This window comes from Monodelphis domestica, chromosome 3, assembly GCF_027887165.1.
Source record: "Monodelphis domestica isolate mMonDom1 chromosome 3, mMonDom1.pri, whole genome shotgun sequence".
Lineage (NCBI taxonomy): Eukaryota > Metazoa > Chordata > Mammalia > Didelphimorphia > Didelphidae > Monodelphis > Monodelphis domestica.
This window is the reverse complement of record NC_077229.1, coordinates 478,789,484-478,810,079: the sequence shown is the minus strand read 5'-3', so window position 1 is coordinate 478,810,079 and position 20,596 is coordinate 478,789,484. Positions and strand designations below refer to the sequence as shown.

Below are 20,596 nucleotides of genomic sequence, written 5' to 3'. Positions count from 1 at the left end.
CTTGCCAAGGTTAGAAGCAGGCTTGGAGGTTTTGTTTCATCTTTTAAGTATCAACTCCCCATTAGAATTTAATGTATGATGGGTTACTGCTCCATATTTTAAATATTTAAATATTCATCACTATTTATCTTTTACCTTTTAAATATTTTTGTGTGTGCAGGAAATAGCCATTTCATAGCTAATCTACTTTGTACATTAAGTACCTTTTTATTTTTTTTAACATTTACCTTTCATCTTAGAATCAATACTGTGTATTGGTTCTAAGGCAGAAGAAGAGCTAGGCAATGGGAGTTAAGTGACTTGCCCAGGGTCACACAGCTAGGAAGTGTCTAAGGCCAGATTTGAAGCTAAGACATCCTGTCTGTAGGCCTGGAGGCCTGGCTCTCAATCCACTGAGCCACCCAGCTGCCCCCTAAAAATTTAAGTACCTTTTTAAAGAGGGCCCTATTAATACATTTTAAGAAGACCTGACATATGAATCAATCCTAATTTTTAAATGAGTTTTCTTAGAGCTCAGTGGTGGTGACATAATGAGCCAGAGAGTATAAGAGGGGAAAAAAAAAATCTGACTTCCATATCTTTGGACTTGGACTTCTCCCTGGACTGAACTCAGTCTCTGGGATGTGGGGTCCCTTAGTGGATCAAGGTGTCCTTCCTCTCTTCAACTATCCATATTTATGTGCTAGGCCACTGGCCTTGATTTCAAAAAAAAAAAAACTGGCAGGAATCTAATAACTTGACACATACTATATGCTTATATGGTAACATATTATTCTCTAGGATAGCTGACTAGAGGTGTCAAACTCAGGCCAGCAGGCTCCATTTGGCAGGCAAAACTGAATGAAGCATAAACTAGATTAAAGTGTAATTGGGAAATGTATAACAAAATAAATAAAAATACAACATAACATAATATTAATTAATGTGTTTTTCAATCAAAAGCAGCCAACAGGGATCAATTTTTATTTGATTCTGCTGCTGTTGGTTTAGACAATCATACTCATGACTCCTCCAAAATTCCTCCTCACTAAAAAAAATCTCTGTTGCTTACTTGGGTTAAAGAAAATCAACTCCCCAAATACAAAATGAAGAAGTCAAGGTTATATATCATCTTGTATGAATCTGATCTGGAGGTTTTAAAGTCAGGAGTGGGCTATGACAGTCAAAAAAAGCTAATAAGATATTCGGCTACAGTAAGACAAAACCAGTTTCCAGGAATAGGGAGGCAATCAATAGTTGCTCTAGTTTGCCCTAGTGAGACTGCATCTGTAGTGTTGTATTCATAGATTTAAAGCTGGAATGAACCTCAGAAGCCAGTTAGTTCAACCTCCATAATTTGCAGATGAGGAAAGTAAGGTCTAGGGAGAGTAGGTGACTTGCTTAAGGTAAGGCAAGCTATTAATAACAGAGCTGTGACTTGAACCTAGGTCTTCTGACTTCAGAGTCCATGATCTTTCCATTATACCACATTTTAGAAACATTATTCACAAGATAGAAAACAGTGAGAATAGTAAAGGATCTCACATCTCTTTTCACAAAGCTCTTTTCAGAGCTTTATGGATCATCATGGCTATTATCTAAAATATTTCCTATTCCCAGTTAACCATCTCTTGTAAAAAAAAGAAAAATTATTAAGCAAAACCATTTAACAAATTGGCCCTACCTGATAGTACATGCAATAATATTCTGTATCCATATTCCCTCACCTCTTTATTGCTAAGTATAGTGAAAAAAGCAATGACTCTGGAGTCCAGAGATTCACTTTACACTTACTTTAGGGTGACAGAGATGTCATCATTACTTTTAGATGTCATAGTACCCTTATCAATCCATTACTACCTATGTGACATTGGGCAGGTCACTTAACCTCTCTGAGCCTCAGTTTCTTTATCTGTAAAATGAAAGTCTTAGACTAGATGAACACTCAGTCAGAACTCTATCTACTGTCTTATGTGTCTGCCCAATATTGGTATAATAAAAGTCAATTTTTCTTTTTTTCCTTTTTTTGAGCTTCCTTTTTTCTTAAATTTATTTAATTAATTAATTTAAAATATTTTTCCATGGTTACATGATTCATGTTTTTTCCCTCCCCTCCTTCCACCTCCCTCCCATAGTCAAGGAACAATTCCACTGGGTTTTACATGTGTCATTGATCAAGACCTATTTCCATATTATTAATATTTGCACTAGGGTGATTGTTTAGAGTCTACATCCCCAATCATATCCCTATCGAATCATGTGATCAAGCAGTTGTTTTTCTTCTGTGTTTTACTCCCACAGTCCTTGCTCTGGATATGGATAGTGTTCTTTTTCATAAGTCCTTCAGAATTGTCCTGGATCATTGCATTGCTGCTAGTAGAGAAGTACATTACATTGGATTGTGCCACAGTATATCAGTCTCTTTGTATAATGGTTCAGCTCCTTTCCCTCTGCATCAAATCCTGGAGGTTGTTCAAGTTCACATGGAACTCCCATCACCAACAGATACCACAATTTGTTCAGCCATTCCCCAATCGATGAATACTCCCTCATTTTCCAATTTTTTGCCACCACAAAGAGTGCAGCTATAAATATTTTTGTACAAGTCTTTTTCCTTATTATCTCTTTGAGGTATAAACCCAGCAGTGCTATGGCTGGAGTCTTTTAAAACCCTTTGGGTATAGTTCCAAATTGCCTTCCAGAATAGTTGAATGAATTCACAACTCCCCTCCAACATTTATTACTTTCCTTTGCTGTCATATTAGCCAAGGTGTGAAGTGGTACCTCAGAGTTGTTTTGATTTGCATTTCTCTAATTATAAGAGATTTAGAACATTTTTTTATGTGCTTATTGATAGTTTTGATTTCTTTATCTGAAAATTGCCTATTCATGACAATTTTTCTAATAGAAGACTGATAATGTCATTGTTTGTATACCCTGACAAAAAGACTGCTGGTATTCATAGTCTTTATAATAATTGTAGATATAACTTAGAACAAAGGAAGAGATCTAAGCTAAAGCTTTGATGCTTTCAGTGAGGTACATTTGGTACATTTCACATGAAGCACTACAATCCCTCTATGCAAAACCTCTGATTTCTGGGCTAACAGGCACAAAAAATTTCTATTATTATGTATTACATGTTCATCCTAGTCCCCGTATTATTGCCTTGGTCCTTAGGATTCAATAGCAGGACAGAAGGAAAAACACAATAATCCTTAGGATCACACTGCAGGGCAGCCAGTGGTTTCCTTCCTTTAAAAACTGCCTGTTCAAATCCACTTATCTTGAGGAATGGCTTTTTTTATAAATCTGAATCAGTTCTCCACCTACCTTAGAAATTAGATTCTCCCTTTCCCCCCTCCCCCACCCCAAGGTGGCTCAGTGGATAGAAAGCCAGGGCTAGAGACAAGAGAAGCTGAATTCAAATTTGGCTTGGGACACAAGTCATTTAACCCCAAATGCCCTTACAGTTCTGGTATATTGCAATCCATACGCGATTCTAATTCAGAAGGTAAGGGGAAAAAAATAAATGAGAGCCCTATTAGAGAAACTTGCCGCAAAAACTCCTTCCATTTACCTGCTTTCCTTCTAATTTTATCTGAATTGGTTTTGTATGTACAAAAAAGAGGTAGGGTGGATCTTCTGTAAGGGACAATGTACTCTAAAGTCTCCTTTATTCCTTTTTGAGATGCCTAATTTCCCTCAGCAGTAAAATGAGTATGATCGTGAGAAATTATGAGAAGAAACAGTGTTAGCTAAAATGTCCAATGCTCGGAGCTTTGGCTCAGGACAATTAAACTTGCAGCATGCAGGGGAGGAGAGGTGGATGGGGGGGTGGGACGGAGGAAGAATAGGCGCGAAATAGGCCCTTCGCTCCGCCCCAGACGGGCTGGGAGAAGGAAAAGGAACTAGACTTAGCGGAGCCACTTCCTGCCGGAAGTGCCTGCTGCTACGGTTTCTCCGAAGAGCCGAAAATGGCGCTCGATGTTCGGGGGATGGAAGATGGTGAACTCTCCGAGTCGGATTCTGACATGACGGACACGGTAACAAATAGCGACCAGCCCTTGCAGTCCCCGCAGACGGTGAGGAATGCGTCACTGTCATTCGCCTCTCTCCCAGGCCTGGGGAAGGGAAGAACTGGGCCCTTGCAGATAGGTAGCAGAACCTGCACGCCAGTCAATCAACAAGCATTTACCAAACACATTCTAGGAGACAAGCACTGTTATGTAATAATGACTAGAGAGGCAGCCTTTAAGTCAGGAATATATTTTTTTCAAGTTCCAGCATACTTGGCTAGATGGGAATTCACTTAGTATTATAGACAACTCAGGCTTATAGTTTGCAGAAAAGGTACCAAACTGCATGGTAAAGTGTGGCTTTTCCCATTTGGGAGTTACCTACACCGTCGAAATCACATTCACTTTCTAACCTTATATCCTTTCAGGAGCTTGTTGAGCAGGATTGGTTTGGCCACACCACGCATTTTAGCCTTTAATTTGTAATGTTTGATGTCTTAATTCCTGTCCTAAATATTGAAAGGTTCTTGAGAGTGGAGAGTGCTTGCTGTGTACTTCAGCAGCTCAAACAAGTGATTAGAGTGAAGAATATTTTATGTGCTAGCCGTTTCTTATTAAATGATGCATTTAAATACAAAATCCAACTCATGCATCTTTTCAGGCGTTTTACCTATGAGGAGCTAGATAACTTAAAAAATAATAAAGTTTTCATATTTGTTTATTTTTAAGGCTATCCTAGGTAAGTTAAACCTAACCAGTGATTATTTAAAACCGATGCTCTTTCACAGATGCCATAGCATTAAATGTAACATATAAGAGGAAACAACCACTGACCAGTATAAAAAGAACCTTTATAAAAACATAAGAATTTCAAAGGGAAAGATTAGTTCAAATGGTCATTGTTTAGCCTTTCACTTTCAAATAATACCAGCAGTAACTTTTTAAAATCTATAGCCAGAATTCCTTTTTGCTAATGAAGAAATATTAACAAAGCATATTGCTTTAGCAGTACTATTTTATATTTATTAAATTGTCAAATTCCACATGAAATTATTTTTGAAATCTAGGAACTAGTTTGGTTACAGAACTTTCTTTGAAGTCTAGTTTGGTTTAGAGTGGGCCAGGTTTAGTATAAATGTTGAATTGTGTTTTTTTTTTTTTAATGGCAAATGCTAATATGGTGGGTTTTAATTTTTTTAAACCTTTTTGAAGGTGACTGTGTTTTATTCATTTGCAGAAAATACAAGATGGCAACATTTCATTCAGGCCTTTCCAGAGCAGCATTTCAGTCTCCCCAGTATCAAATTATCGAACTATTAAGGGTGTAGAATCAAGTGAGGAAAGCTTTTCTGATTCAGATGATGACAGCTGTCTTTGGAAACGAAAGAGACAAAAATGTTTTAATCCTCTTCCCAAACCAGAGCCTTTTCAATTTGGACAGAACAATCAGAAACAGCATATTATGGGAGGGAAGAAGATCAACAACATATGGGGTGCAGTGCTACAGGAACAGAGTCAGGATGCAGTAGCTAATGAACTTTGTATACTGGGAATGGAGGGCAACATTGACAAAAGCAGACAGTCAGAGACTTATAATTATTTGCTGGCTAAGAAGTTAATGAGAGAATCACAACAACAGACTGGAAAACTAGACAAAGAATTAGATGAATATATGCATGATGACAAAAAACCAAGTACAAAAGAAGAAGAAAATGGACAAAGCCATCTCAAACGTAAACGGCCTATTAAAGACAGAATAGGAAACAGATTAGAAATGAATTATAAAGGTCGATATGAGATTACAGAAGAGGATCCTGAAGAAAAAGTAGCAGATGAAATTTCTTTCAGGTAAGTACTTAACTAGTTATCACTTACTTAGTTGCTCAAATTAGCCTCTAGTTAATTTGTCCCATACCTAAGATAAAGCAAAATGTACTCAATGTAAGTGTATTTATTTTTAAGTCCTTTGAGTTGTGTCTAACTCTTCATGACCTCATTTAGGAGATGACTGCCAAAGATACTAGAGTGGTTTGCCTTTCCTTCTCCAGCTCGTTTTACAGATGAGATAACAGGCAAACCGGGTTAAGTGATTTGCCCAGGATCATGGCTAGTATTTAAATATATGAGGCTGGATTGGACTTGAATTCAGCTCTCCCAAGACCAGCCTTCTATCCACAATGCTACCTAGCTGCCCAAGTATGTAACATTTTAGTCTAGAATTTTAAGTGACTTAGCATTTAGTAAGTTACCTCTGATTATACTTCCCTATAAGAACATGATTATGGTTTTTTTTTTTAACTTGGCGTTTAAGAAGGGCATGGCAGGAACTTAGTAGGACTCTAAAGAATAATTTGTCTGACTTTTTTTAATTCAGTAAGTTTATATGTTTGCTTATCAGTATACAAAAAAAAAAAGGTTGCAAAAATTTTAGATTCAGTGTTCTGGAGCCCCTAATTTCTTGAGCACCAATTTCCTATAACCACCTTTACATCTTGAACTGGATATCATATAGGCATTTCCTACTCAGCATGACCAAAATGGAACTTTTTATCCCATGCTCCCTTCTTTCTAATTTTCTTATTACTGTTGATAATGCCATCATTCTCCTATTCACTCAAACTCTCAGCTTCAGTGTTTTCCTTAACACTTCACTCACATTTCACATATCCAATATATTGCTATATCTTTAAATTTCTACCTCTACCACATGTTTACCATCCCCTACTTCCTCTTTACAGTCACTGCCCTAACTCAGGCCCACCTGGACTACTGCAGTAGCTTACTAAGTGGTCTCCTTGTTTCCGCTATTTAGCTGCCAGAATTATTTTCCTAATGTACAGTTTTGTGTATGTCACTTTCTAGTTACCAAATTCCAGGTTGTTCCACCTGCAGAATCACCTATAAATCCAGTCTGTTATGTAAGGTTTTTCACAACCTAGCCCCTCTCTACTTTCACAATATAGGATCCTACACTTTCCGTGTGCTTTATATTGGTCTACTTGCTATTTCTCACACATGATACTATCTCTCTGGATCTTTGTATTTGTTGTCCACCATGCCTAAAATGTACATTTTCCTCACCTTTCCCTCCTAGTTTTCCTGGCTTCCTTCTTCACTCTGCTCAACTACTATCTTCTGTAGGAGGCCTTTTCTGGTCCCAAGCTGCTAATACTCTGAGATTATCTTGTATCTTCTCTGTATATCTTATATTTATATGATATCTCCCCCCCCTGCCCCCCCCATTAGAACTTCTTACGGTCAGGGAGTGTTTTTGCCTTTATATCTCCATCTTGACCTGGATATCTTGTAGGTTTTTCAAATTCAACATGTCCAAAACAGAATTTATTCCTCAAACTCTTTCCCTCTTTATTATTTCACAGTGTCCAATACATCATAAGTATTTAACAAGTTGATTAACTAGTTTTTATATAAAAACTTTTTTTGGTTGAGCTAGCTATTAAATTTAGATGAGAAGATTTTCATTGGTTGTAAGCTGCAAAGCAAGTATGTTGGTGACACATTTTGGTATAGTAGAGTACTGAATTTGCTTTTAGAACACATGGATTCAATTCCTAGCTCTGATGCTTACTACCTGTTTGGCTTTGAGTAAGTCACTTAACCTCTTTAGGCCACAGTTTCCTCATCTGTTAAAATGTTGTTTTTACCACAATTGGTTGTGGTACAGTTTGGCATAAGAGGAGCTGGTTTTGAGGCAAAGTTTGGTCATTTATTAATTGTGGCCTTATGCAAGGCATTTGACCTCTCTGGCCCTTGGTCCCTCAAATGCAAAATGAGGAATGAAACAGGATAGCTTCAAAAGCCTCTTCCAGTTCTAAATCCTAGGATTCTAAATTTGATGGAGGATAAGAAAAAAAAATGTTGAATATGATTGCTCTATAGAAATACTTTCCTTCTGCTCAGGAGATCATCTGTCAGTTTTTCAGTGGTAGTATTAGATTAAAAAATTAGGATATTGGGAAGAAATTGTTAGTAATCCCAATATAGGGATAATAAAATTTTAGAGCTAAAGCTCATGTGATTAAACTTCATCATTTTATAACAGCTCCAGAGGTTATATTGTTTGAGAATTTTAGAAATATTTTAAATTTTTTGCATATTTGGTTTAAAAAAGAAGCTAATATTTGTGTATACTTTTAAGATAATACTCAAGATGATTCCAAAAAACTGCTGATGAAGAGTGATAGACTATAGAATGGAACATACATTGTTAGACATAGCCAACATGGGAATTTGTTTTGTTTGTTACAAGTTGGGATTGGGGGGGGGGGGGTGAAATGGGGAAGAAAGAAAAAAATAAATGCTCAATAATTGAAAAAAATTAATTGAAAAAAGATAATATGCAAAATATTTTCTGTAAATTTACATGTAGTAGAATCTTTTCAACTATTATAAAACAAACAGGTTGATATTACTTCATTTGTTCCTTTTGTAGACTTCAGGAACCAAAAAAAGATCTGATAGCACGTATAGTAAGAATAATTGGAAACAAAAAAGCAATTGAACTGCTGATGGAAACTGCGGAAGTGGAACAAAATGGTGGACTTTTAATAATGGTAAGACAAACAACCTACTTTATTTCTTTGTCTTTGTATTGCTTGGAAAAGCTTTGCCCCCAATTAATTTTTTGCCATAAACAGAGAATTCATTTTAGAATTAGCAGTAGGTAACTAGTTAGATTGTTGATCATCAACTAATTAGACCAAAAGGTAAAATTAAACTTGGTCAGTGTCTGATGTTGCAGAAGGTCAAGACAGATGCAGATTGAAAAAGATTGGATTTGCCGGGAGAGGACAGCTTCAGTTAAGTGATGAGGTCAAAAACAAGATTATAAAGGATTAAAAAAGCAGATGAAAGGAAGCAGAGACAATGAGCATTGATGGCTTTTTTTCTAGAAGTTTGGTGGTAAAAGGGAGGAAAGAAAGAACTATTTCTACCAGGCATGGCAGGGTTCAATAAAGTTTGGGTTTGGGTTTTTTTGGTAATGCCATTATAGAAGTAAAGTTATACTTAAAATATGTGTCCTCAATCTGTTTTCTAGGTCATTTATTTTTACCATGAGGCAGCTGGAATTTTCTACTGTTTTTTTAGTATTTTGACTTTCTTTAAACATTTCTTATTGTCACATAATTACTGTCTTCTTTCTGTTCCATTCTCATTTTCAGGGAGTTTTTTCCTTGAATAAAGTTTTGTGCTGCTTGTTCCAATGTATAAATTCTCTTTCCAAATCTTTCTTCCATAATCCCATTTTTCCTATTCTTTCCTTAAGAGTTCCTATTTGTTTTTATTTTTTTATATTTTTTATTCTTTTTTTTCTTTTCTTTTAAACTCTTGCTCCATCTCTTCCAGGAGTTTTATTTGGACTTGTGCCTCAGTTGTATTTTTCTTTGAGGCTTTGCTAGTAGATATTTGGAGTCATTTTCTTTGGGGGGGGGGGGGTATGTAAGTTCCTACTTATTAAGTGCCTCCTCTATGCTGAGTATTATGCTAAGTGCTTCTATAAATATTATCTCATTTAATCTTTACAACCACCCTGTGGGGTAGATGATATTATCATCCCCTTTTTACAGTTGAGGAAAACTGATACAGATTAAGTGATTTGCCCAGGGTCACATAGCTAGTAAGTGACTGAAGTCATATTTGAACTTGGGTCTTCCTAACTTTGATCTCCCTGACTATGGCAGGATTCTTTCCCTCTTTCTTCTAACACATTTCTTCATTTTGAACTTTTATGTTGAGACTTTGCCCATTTCTAGTGGGACTACATAGGTTGAACTTTTGTCTTCTTGGACTAAGCCGGGAAGCTCAGTAGATTCAGAGCAACAGAAGTCTAGGTTTTCTTTTAGTCTGGGATTCCTGCCATGGTTATTCCATTATAGGCTTCAAACTGGGCTGAAGGTTGGAACTAAGACTCTACTTTGTTCCTGGGGTCAGAGCCGCTCAGTTACTAATTGTTTCTGAACGTATTCTTCATTAAATGCATTGTTCAATATTCGAAATCACTCCTTATCCTAGAGCAATGATGGCAAACTTTTAGGGACCAAGTGCCAAACTACAAAGTTCATGCCACATGTGATTCACTCACCTCCCCCACCCCACCCCTTCCAAAACAGGGGATGGAGGAAGTGCTCCTATTTGGCTGCTGGGCAGAGGGGCAGGTGAAGTGAAAAAATGACCTCAACCTAATGTGGAGAGGGGAAAGGGAGCAGCCCACTTTGGCATGCCATAAGTTCACCAACATGACCCTAAAACACATCAACTTTAGGCACAGGTGCTCTCCTTATTCGGCCCTGAATCAATGCTACAGAACTAGACATTAAATGAAAGAGCTGTTAGTCAGCACCTATTTCCACACCTGTAGTATAATGCCCTAAGATAACTATTTCAAGAATGTTTTACTTCTGGCCAGACTCTGTGTCCAGTTTCCTCAAGATTTCCTTTCCCTAAGCCAATAGAGGCTGCAAAGAATAAGTCACACTGATTTTTTTCCTTGGATTTCTGGATCGGTATTAGGTCTGGTGTTTTTTCTAGATATTTATGGAGGGATTGTGCTGCAGGAGGTAGCTATCATACTATCTACTATCTTGACTCCCTTCTCTTTTTTTCCTTTTTTTTTCCCCCTTAAACAAAATGAGGCCCAAAATCCAAATAGTTACAGTATGAATATACAAGTTGACATCATATCAAGAATGCCCCAAGAAAAACAAAATCCATAGCACAGACACTGTGCAGGGTCAAAAAGGAAAGGGGCTGAGCTTCAAAGCTACAGGCTTAATTTTCTAGCATTAAAGGGAATTTGGGGAAGAACAATAATAGAAATGAGATGCAAGTTAAGTCCTTTGAACAAAAGAACTTGGACATGGCAGTTTCAGGTAGCCAAAGTCAAAGGGTAATAAAAGATGATGAGAAGGGGATTATTGGTGAATATCCCCTTTCATACTTTGGGACCTGGGGGGCAAGGGTCAGAGTCTTTTATGATAGGAGTCTTCCCTCCCTTACCTGACCATCTTCTCCTCCTGTCCCAGTTAAGTCTCCTGGAAGGGTGGTTTTTTTATTTGTTTATTTTTAAAATCATATTTTAGTTCTCATGGGAGAAAACATGACCATCATGCCCAAAAGCACTGTTTATAGGCTAAAGGAATTAGTGACAACTAAGGAGAGGAAGCTGGTAATTAATAACTTGGTGGGAAAAGGCAGAGGATAACAGAGGAATATGTAGTAGCACATAGGGTGGGGGGAAGCCACAGGGATTCTCATTTCTAATGTTTTCTTCTAGTGTACTAATTTGAGTTATAAAATCATTTTTAATTTTTTTCAAACATTTGCTTCATCTGTTATAGGAATTTTAATTTATCTTGTGCCCAAATTGTGTTTTTCGTTCAGGCTTTGCTTATAGGAGTTATTTTCTTCTTTGGGGTTTACGTCTTGAACATCTTTGTCACCTTTATTACTCTTTATGGTAGGATTCTTTTTTTTTCTTGGTTTGCTCATTCTTCTAGCCTACTTCTTGATAATACTGTGGGTATAAGGATCAAGTAAGGATTTTTTGAGTATGGAAGAAAAGAAAGAGCAACAAGGACAGGCATGTTATAGGACTACCTTGCCCAGGGATGGCCCATTTGAGATTATGTATCATAAAATTATATGATTTTCTCCAGTTTCACTCAGCAGTATGTGAATAGGAACAAAGGCACTAAAATGTGGGAGTAATCCAAGGCTGGGCTTTGGTAGGGCAAGAAGGTAGGGACTCGAGAAGAGGACACTGAAGAGTTGACCTGACTCATCAAAGGGTCAAAATGTAGAAAGGAAAAAAGTAATTTCAGTGCAAAACAGATGGTTAAGGAAAGATTGAGGGGCTGACGGTTGCCCTGCATACAAAGAGCAGAGTTTAAAGTTGCAGGACAGTTAGAGGTAGAGTAACTACACACTGAAATCAGATAAGGGAATTTCACAATTCATAAAATGGTGCATTTGTCAGTGGTATGACCATCTTTTTGTGTGGCTGAGGTGGAGTAAATCAGTAGGTAATTGGAAAAGAACATATTAAGTAGTTGGGAGGTAAATTTTGTAAGCCTCTAGTAACAGGGCAGGAGAAAGAAAGGAAGGCAGAGCCAAGCATTGATCTCACTGAGGAAGGAAAGATGTTATGGATGTCTAGACAATGGATTATAAGTGACTGAAAACCAGTTCTAGAAAGAATGCCCAATTATATGACAATCTAGATAAAATGGATGAATATTTGCAAAAATATAAATTGCTTAGATTAACAAAAGAGGAAATAGATACCTTAAATAATCCCATATCAGAAAAAGAAATTGAGCAAACCATCAAGGAACTCCCTAAGAAAAAATCCCCAGGGCCAAATGGATTCCCAAGTGAATTATAGCAAACATTTAAATATCCCAGTATTATACAAACTATTTGACAATAAGTAAAGAAAGAGTTCTACCAAATTCTTTTTATGATACAAATATGGTACTGATTCCCAAGCCAGGAAGACCAAAAACAGAGAAAGAAAACTATAGACCAATCTCTTTAATGAATATATAGATGCAAAAATCTTAAATAAAATACTAACAGAGAAATCACAAGAATTATTCACTATGACCAGGTGGGATTTATACCAAGAATGCAAGACTGGTTTAATATTAGGAAAACCATCCACATAATTGGCCATATCAACAACCAAATTAACAGAAATCTCAATAGATGCAGAAAAGGCCTTTAATAAAATAAAATACCCATTGCTACTGAAAACACTAGAAAATATAAAAAGGGCCTTTCCTCAAAATAATAAGCAGTATTTATTTAAAACCAGGAGTGGAACGAGGGAGCCCATTATCGCCACTACTATTTAATATTGTATTAGAAATGCTAGCAGTAGCAATTAGAGAAGAAAAATAAATAAAGGGATTAAAGTATGCAATGAAGAAACCTAAACTATCTCTCTTTGCAGATGATATGATGGTCTGCTTAAAGAATCCTAGACAATCAACTAAAAAGGTAGTGGAAATAATAACTTTAGCAAAGTTGCCGGATACAAAATAAACCCACATAAATCATCAGCATTTCTGTATATTTCCAACAGAACTCAGTAGCAGGAATTAGACAAGAGAAACTCCATTTAAAATAACTCAAGACAATATAAAATATTTGGTCATCTATCTACCAAGACAAACAGGAATTTTTTAACCCAACTAGAAAACACTTTTCACATAATTAAAGCTAGATCTAAAAAATTGAAAAAAACATTAATTGCTCATGGGTAGGACAAGCTAATGTAATAAAAATTACAACCCTACCAAAAGTAATTTACTTATTCAGTGCCATACCTATCAGACTACCATAGAACTTTTTTATAGAATTAGAAAAAATATAACAAAGTTCCTCTGGAAAAATAAAAGGTCAAGAATATCAAGAGAACTAATGGGAAAAAATGGGAAGGCCTAGCAGCATCAGATCTTAAACTGTACCATAAAGCAGTGGTAATCAAAACAGTTTGGTACTAGCTAAGAGATAGAAGGGTAGATCAGTGGAATAGACCTAGGGGTAAATTACCTCAGCAAGCTAGTGTTTGATAAATCCAAAGATCCTAGCTTTCGGGACAATAACTCTTATGACAAAAACTGCTATGAAAATTAGAAAACAGTATGGGGGGAAATGAGGTTTAGATCAACATCTCACCCCTATATCAAGATAAATTCAAAACGGGTAAATGTCCTAAATATAAAGAGTGAAATTATAAGTAAATTAGGTGAAATAGTATACCTGTCAGATCTATGGAAAAGGAAGAAATTTAAGACCAAGCTAAAGAGAGAGAACATTACAATATGTAAAAACTTAATAGTTTTTGTGCGAACAAAACCAAGGCAACCAAAATTAGAAGGGAAGCATCCAATTGGGGGAAATTTTTTATGACAAAATTTTCTGACAAAGGTCTAATTGCTCAATTTATAAGGAACTAAGTCAAATGTACAAGAAATCAAGCCATTTCCCAATTGACAAATGGTCAAGGGATATGAATAGGCAGTTTCAGGTAAAGAAATCAAAATTATCAATAAGTACATGAAAAAAAATATTCTAAATCCCTCCTGATTAGAGGAATGCAAATCAAAACAACTCTAAGGTACCAGTATGACAGTAAAGGAAAATAATAAATGTTGGACAGGATGTTGCAAAATTGGGGCATTAATACATTGCTGGTAGAATTATGAATTAATACAACCATTCAGGAAGACAATTTGGAATTATGCCCAAAGGGCTTTAAAAGAATTCATGCACTTTGATCCAGCAATACCACTACTAGGTTTGTACCCCAAAGTGATTTTTAAAAATGTTTGTATAAAAATATTCATAGCTGTGCTTTTTGTGATGGCAAAAAGTTGAAAAATGAGGGGATGCCCTTTGATTGGGGAATGGCTGAACAACTTGTGATACATGTTGGTGATGGAATACTGTTATGCTCAAAAGGAATAATGAATTGCTTGATTTCTATAAAAACTGGAAAGACCTCCATGAGATGAGCAGAACCAGGGGAACATTGTACACAGTAATTGAAACATTATGGGACAATCAAATATAATAGACTCTGCTATTAACAGCAATACAGTAATCCAGGACAATCTGGAGGGATTTCTGAGAAAGAGCTAACAACATCTAGAGAAAGAACTGTGGGAGTAGAAACACAAAAGAAAAGCATATGACTTATCACTTGTTTATATGGGCATATGATTTGGGGTTTTGGTTTTAAAACACTACTCTGTTATAAAAATGAATAACATGAAAATGGGTTTTGAGGGGGCAGCTGGGTGGCTCAGTGGATTGAGAGCCAGGCCTAGAGAAGGGAGTTCCTAGATTCAAATCTGACCTCAGACACTTCCTAACTGTGTGACCCTGGGCAGACTTGCCCCAGACTTAACCCCCATTGCTTAGCCCTTGCCTTTCTTCTGCCTTAGAACTAATACAACGTATTTATTCTAAGATGGAAGGTGAGGGTTTAAAAAAAAAGAAAATAGGTATTGAGTGATATTGGAAGGTAAAAGAAGGAAATGAGTTTGCAAAGATAGCAAAGGAAGAGTTTGTAAACAGGGACTTTGCCGCATGCCATGGAACTTTATAGACTATTCTAGAGCCTGGGGAGGAGATAAGAATGGACACAGTGAGACAATTGAGAGCCATTAGTTCCTGTCCTTGGAGAGGCAACTTCCTTTACTGGTTTTGACTGAGCCAAATGGGAATTTGCTGACCTGTTCCCCTTGGAGCCAAACCAACTGTCCTATGACCTTGATATCCTGGTGTGAGATCCTATCAACTGTCTCCTAATTTCATCATTTACTTGAGCCCTGATACTTGAGTTTCCTGAAGTCTGTGGAGAGAAAGGCCTGCAGCCCTCTTGGCCTAGGCCTAAGAAGGTTCAACTTGCCAAGAGTAAAATCCTTCTACGTTGACGAACTGTAGCTTATCCAAACATTATTTGGGAGGATTTGTTAGTTCAGAGAGATCTATACTTGGGGTCCTAGACAGAGAAAATAGAAATAGGGAGCCAGAACAGCAGAACTCATAGAACGGTTGGGGGGGGGGGGGATAGGTTGTATTCTTAGTAGTAGGGATACCTTTGTTTCAAATCCTCCCATTCTCCTTTAGATAATAATAAAACCTATTGTGATATTTTTTAACCATGGTCACAGAGACAGCATTCTTCTGGGCCTACCCAGGCCCTGTCAGGCCTACTCTCTCAGAGGTATGCCAAACCTTGAATATAACAAATCTACAAACCGTATCATCAATAATAGTCACTTATTTCAGTGATAACATATATAATCCGGTGGAATTGTTTGTCAGCTCTGGGAGGGGGAAGGGAAGAAGGGAGGGAGAGAACATGAATCATGAAAAAATACTTTTAAAATTAATTTTTAAAAAGAAATCATTATGGAGCAATTAAATACTAAACTAAACTAGAATCCTGTCAGCAATAGGGAATAAATATATAATGCCTAGTATATGACAGACTCTAGGATAAGCACTTAATGAATATCATCTCACTTTTCCCTCACAACTACCCTACAAGGTAGATGGTGTAATTATTCCCGTTTTACAGTTAAGGAAACAGAGGTTAGGTAGGTAGGGTCATATACCCAGGAAGATCAGGTCTGAACTCAAGTCTTCCTAACTTCAGACCCAATGCTATATTCTACCTGCCTTAAAATACAATATAATACAATACGGTATTCTCATATTCCTTTTTGTAGAATGGGAGCAGAAGAAGAACACCAGGTGGAGTTTATCTAAATCTATTGAAAAACACACCAAGCATCAATGAAGGACAAATTAAGGTAAAAGTTCATATTCTCTACGTGGATTTGAAGTGAATTTGTTCAATCCTTTCTAATCAACTTTATTTCCCACTATCCTCTCAAACCTTTTACCTCTCTGTTCCTATTCTCTCCATTGCCTCTAGAAAACCTAGCAGTCCTCTATATCTGACTGTAATAAAACCTTCTTCAACATTTTATCTGATGCTGAATTCTTCTCTGAATTCCTTTGTGCTTTTTTATAGACCTTTGTAGTTTATAGCAAATGAGTTGTTTCTTCAGTGTTAGTTTTGTTTCTGCATTTTGATTCTTGATGTTAGGGAGGGTGTGTCCCTTTTTTCATATACTTCAAAACATAGCGCTCTTCATATATTAAGCAAATATTTGTTGTAAGGATGATTTATGGTAAAAAACTGCTTTTAAGACCAGGCAGGATGGTCTAATGAAAACAACCTTAAATTGGGAATCAAATGACCTGAATTTTAATCTTAGCTCTACCACTTCCTAGCTCTGTCCTTGTGGTTAAGATACTTAGGCCTCCTCTGAAAAATAGTCATACTAATAATTTGTGATAACGTTATTGTAATAATAAGTTAATTTTTATACAATGCCTTAAGATTTGTACTTCATGCACATCCTTATCTATAAATGCCTCTGTAAAATAGGTTATCATCACCATTTTATAAGGAAATAGAAGTCTAGACTTGCCAATGGTCATGGCAGGCATACTATATATTTATCCATTGGGTAATACTATCTCTTTATCCTTAGAAATTCAGTTCTCCCAACCACTTATACTAGTTGTTTTTGATTGGATACCAGCAAAGCATTTTCTCTTGTAATCAACTAATAAGTAAGATATAAGAATTGTCTTGTTAAAAAATAAAATTTGTTAAAATGTGTGGTATTAGAGGATTTGTGCTCCCTACCTGCAAAAATTGGAGCTATGAGGAGGCATAGCTTTGCTATAGTAAATTAACGACTGAAAAGAAGTCTTGAATTCCAAGAAACTTTTAGGCACTCTTCATCACCCCTATTCTTTCTCCTTTTTCTTGAATAAGAGTGCTTTTGTTGTTGTGGGTGGCTTGAGAATTTAGGTGGATTTATTTAGTAGGCTGGAATGTTTAAAGTGAGTTGAGAGTATTTGAAAATTAATCATCTATAGTAAGAGTTCAACCCTCTCAAAATTTCCCATTCTTCTACCCTAGCCCTTCCAGCTTCTATATTTTTAGGCACATTATCAGAACCTCAAAACTGAAAATCCCTCAGAAAACATGTAATCCAACCTTTCTTTAACTGAATAATAAGCAATACTAATTTCCCATACAGCATCCCTGATACTTGACTTTGTTTGTAAAACCTTCACTGAACCCACCACCTCCTTGGGGGATCCTGTTTTGGATCATTCTAAATGTTAGGAAATTTTTCTTAATGTCAAGCCAAAATTTGTATCCTTGCATCTTTTCACACAGTTCCTGATCTCCTATTAAAATTAGACACCCCAAGTCCTGTCACTGATCTTTACATAGCATGGTGTCGTCCCACCACCCTTATCACTCTCCTCTGTATATTCTCCCTAAAAGGTAATACCCAGAACTATGGCTACTACCTCAGATATGATCTGACCATACAGTAAGTAGAGAAAGAAGACCAATATGGGCAGAGGAAAGAAAGCTAAATGCTGAAATATTTGTAATCATGGCCAGGAAGGCAACTATTGCCTAATTCATTGTAAAAACTGTCTTCCTTATTGGAAGCTCAGATCACATTAACTTTATTTGACTGCCATGTCGCATCGTTAACTCGTTGAGTGCAAAGTATGGTAAACGCCCTTATTTTTCTTGTAAACTCTTGTCTAGCTGTATCTCCTCTATTTCATACTGCTTACGTCTTTTTTTGGACATTGATGCAGGGAACTCTGAATGGGGAAACTCCTACTAATGTAAATCAACACCTGTTCTGGAACTATAATTTCAAGAAGTTGAATAGGGCACTGAGAGGTCAAGTGACTTACTTAGATACACACAGCCATCATTGCCTTTTTTTAACTCACATTTAGGACTTGGTATTTATGCCTTAGTGTGAGATTTTTTTGGATCCTGAATTTATCTCATGGTAATTATTTCTTCCTACTTTCATATCATTTCCAAATTTGATAAGTATATTTTCTATACCTCTGTCCAAGTCATTAATAAAGTGTTTAAAAGGATGGATCCTTGGGACATTTCACTAGAAACCTTAGTCCAAGTTTTTAATAACTGCTCTTTGGATCTGGTCATTCACATGGTTCCAAGTATGCCAAAATATTTTATTGCCTTGCCTAGATGTCTGTCTTCTCCACAGGGATATGAGAGATTCCAGATATTTGGCTGAAACCTAGGCAGGTTAAGTCTAAATGTCTTTCCTGATCTACCTGTCCAATAGTCCTATCAAAATAGAAAAAGAAATGAATTTGTTCTTGATGAAACCATTTGGCTCTTCTTCCCTTTTTCTTTTTTGAACATCTAAAATCTTGCAGTATGTCTCTCATATTAAATGTCTTTCCATAAATCTCTTAACAGTGGCTCTCATTCATCCAGTTCTTTTAGTACTGTAGGATAGTTCTGAGCCTGGCGACTTGAACTAATTGCTCTCTTACTATCGTCTTCATTTATAATGGATTTTAACTTCCAGATGAGCTATTTTGCTATGGAGCTATTTGCTTCCCAGTTTCAAAAATAGGCTTTTTAGTGGAAGCAAAATAAAAGTAATGAAGCTCTTAGTTCTGTCTTCATTAATCTTAAAAAAGTTTTTGGAATGATGTTGGTTTTGTGCCCTTTTTTCCCTCTTAAGCATACTTCAGTTCATTCTCAAATAGTTTTTAATGCTTTTGTAATACCTCCAAATATTGATTTTTTTTTTTGCAATTAATTACCTTATTGGAGCATCTATTTCCCACTTCTTATACTTCCCACTTCAATACACAATACTGTGTATTGGCTCCAAGGCAGAAGAGTGGTAAGGGCTAGGCAATGGGGGTCAAGTGACTTGCCCAGGGTCACACAACTGGGAAGTTATGAGATCAGATTTGAACCTAGGACCTCCCGTCTCTAGACCTAGCTCTCAACACATTGAGCTACCCAGCTGCCCCCTCCCACTTCTTTATACAGGTATATTCTTGTGATTTCTAAATGATCAAACCTGTACATTACCCCTAGACTCTCATTTCATTTGATTGATAATATTAAAAAGATACTTTTTTCCTTCTTCTGACTGATTCTTTAAAATGTGAATCAATGGCACTTCCCCCTTTTTATTTTTTTCTAATTAGAAATCTATTGCTGCTAGAGAAATAGTTTTAACAAAATTGTTAAGTTTTAACAAAATTGATGTGTCTTTTTTAAAGGAAATCTTCTATCTTGAAAACCAAAAGGAATATGAAAATAAAAAAGCTGCTAAAAAAAGGAGAGTACAAGTCTTGGGGAAAAAGATGAAGCAGGCTATTAAAGGTCTTAATCTTCAAGAATACGATGATGCATCTCGAGAAACTTTTGCAAGTGATACAAATGAGGCTTTGGCTTCTTTGGATGATTCACAGGAAGCACATGAAGAAATAAGGTTAGATTCAGAAGAAACCTTTGAGATTGATCATTCTGTTGATTTGGAGGTCTTTTAATAACATCTTTAATAACTAGGGGAATAATTTTTTCTAAAAAACAGTGAAGTTAACCTTTTTATTACACTTTTGACTACTTAATTTGTTTGCCTTTGCACATGTTACCTAATTAAAAGACATTTATTTTCTATTTTGAAGAATACTGTACTTGAGGGATGAAACTAATAAGAAATGTTACCTGTTGTTTTTAAGTCTTGTCTGGCTAAATAAAAAGCTGAAGTGTGTTGAAGTCTTTTTTTTTTTTAGCAATCTATTGCGTGTGATAAACTGTAGGCAAAAGTAGTAATAACTTAAGCATGACTGATAATAGGAAATCTGTTTGAATTTTCTCTCTTAAAAACTCAGTAAGCTACTTTTAGAACTTCTTTAAACATTCCACCTCTTTTTTCTGACCTCTCAGCAACTTAGAGAAGCTAGAAGCTCTAAATTATAACTTATAGCTCTCAATTCATTTGTTTTATTTTACCAACTTGATTGGATGAAAAGTAAAAACTTTTCAGGAAGTCTTGGTTTATCTTGTTTTTTTAGCTGTATCCCAGACCTGTAGTACACATTCAGAAAATTTTTAGATCTGAATTTCAACTCGTGCTAATCAACTTTAGCAAAGTATCAAA

At 36.2% G+C, this 20,596-nt stretch overlaps 1 protein-coding gene across 2 annotated transcripts; it reads left to right on the top strand.

The window, feature by feature from the left end:
• Positions 1-3,869: 3,869 nt before the first annotated feature.
• Positions 3,870-20,206, top strand: PHAX (phosphorylated adaptor for RNA export). Of its 2 annotated transcripts, none has more exons than XM_003340584.4 (5): positions 3,870-4,064; positions 5,236-5,846; positions 8,452-8,572; positions 16,265-16,348; positions 19,713-20,206. In XM_003340584.4, exons 1-5 carry the CDS (start codon positions 3,957-3,959, stop codon positions 19,980-19,982), a joined length of 1,194 nt encoding a protein of 397 aa, XP_003340632.2. In that variant the 5' UTR covers positions 3,870-3,956; the 3' UTR covers positions 19,983-20,206. The 2 variants fall into 2 exon arrangements, with proteins under 2 accessions (XP_003340632.2, XP_056680668.1); XM_056824690.1 differs by having other exon boundaries at positions 3,884-4,025.
• The last annotated feature ends 390 nt before the right edge of the window (positions 20,207-20,596 follow it).

Coding starts and splice junctions, on each gene's coding strand:
- PHAX (XM_003340584.4), top strand. CDS start 3,957: ATGGCGCTCGATGTTCGGGGGATGGAAGATGGTGAACTCTCCGAGTCG. Junction 4,065..5,235: donor CCTTGCAGTCCCCGCAGACG/GTGAGGAATGCG, acceptor ATTCATTTGCAG/AAAATACAAGATGGCAACAT. Junction 16,349..19,712: donor TCAATGAAGGACAAATTAAG/GTAAAAGTTCAT, acceptor TCTTTTTTAAAG/GAAATCTTCTATCTTGAAAA.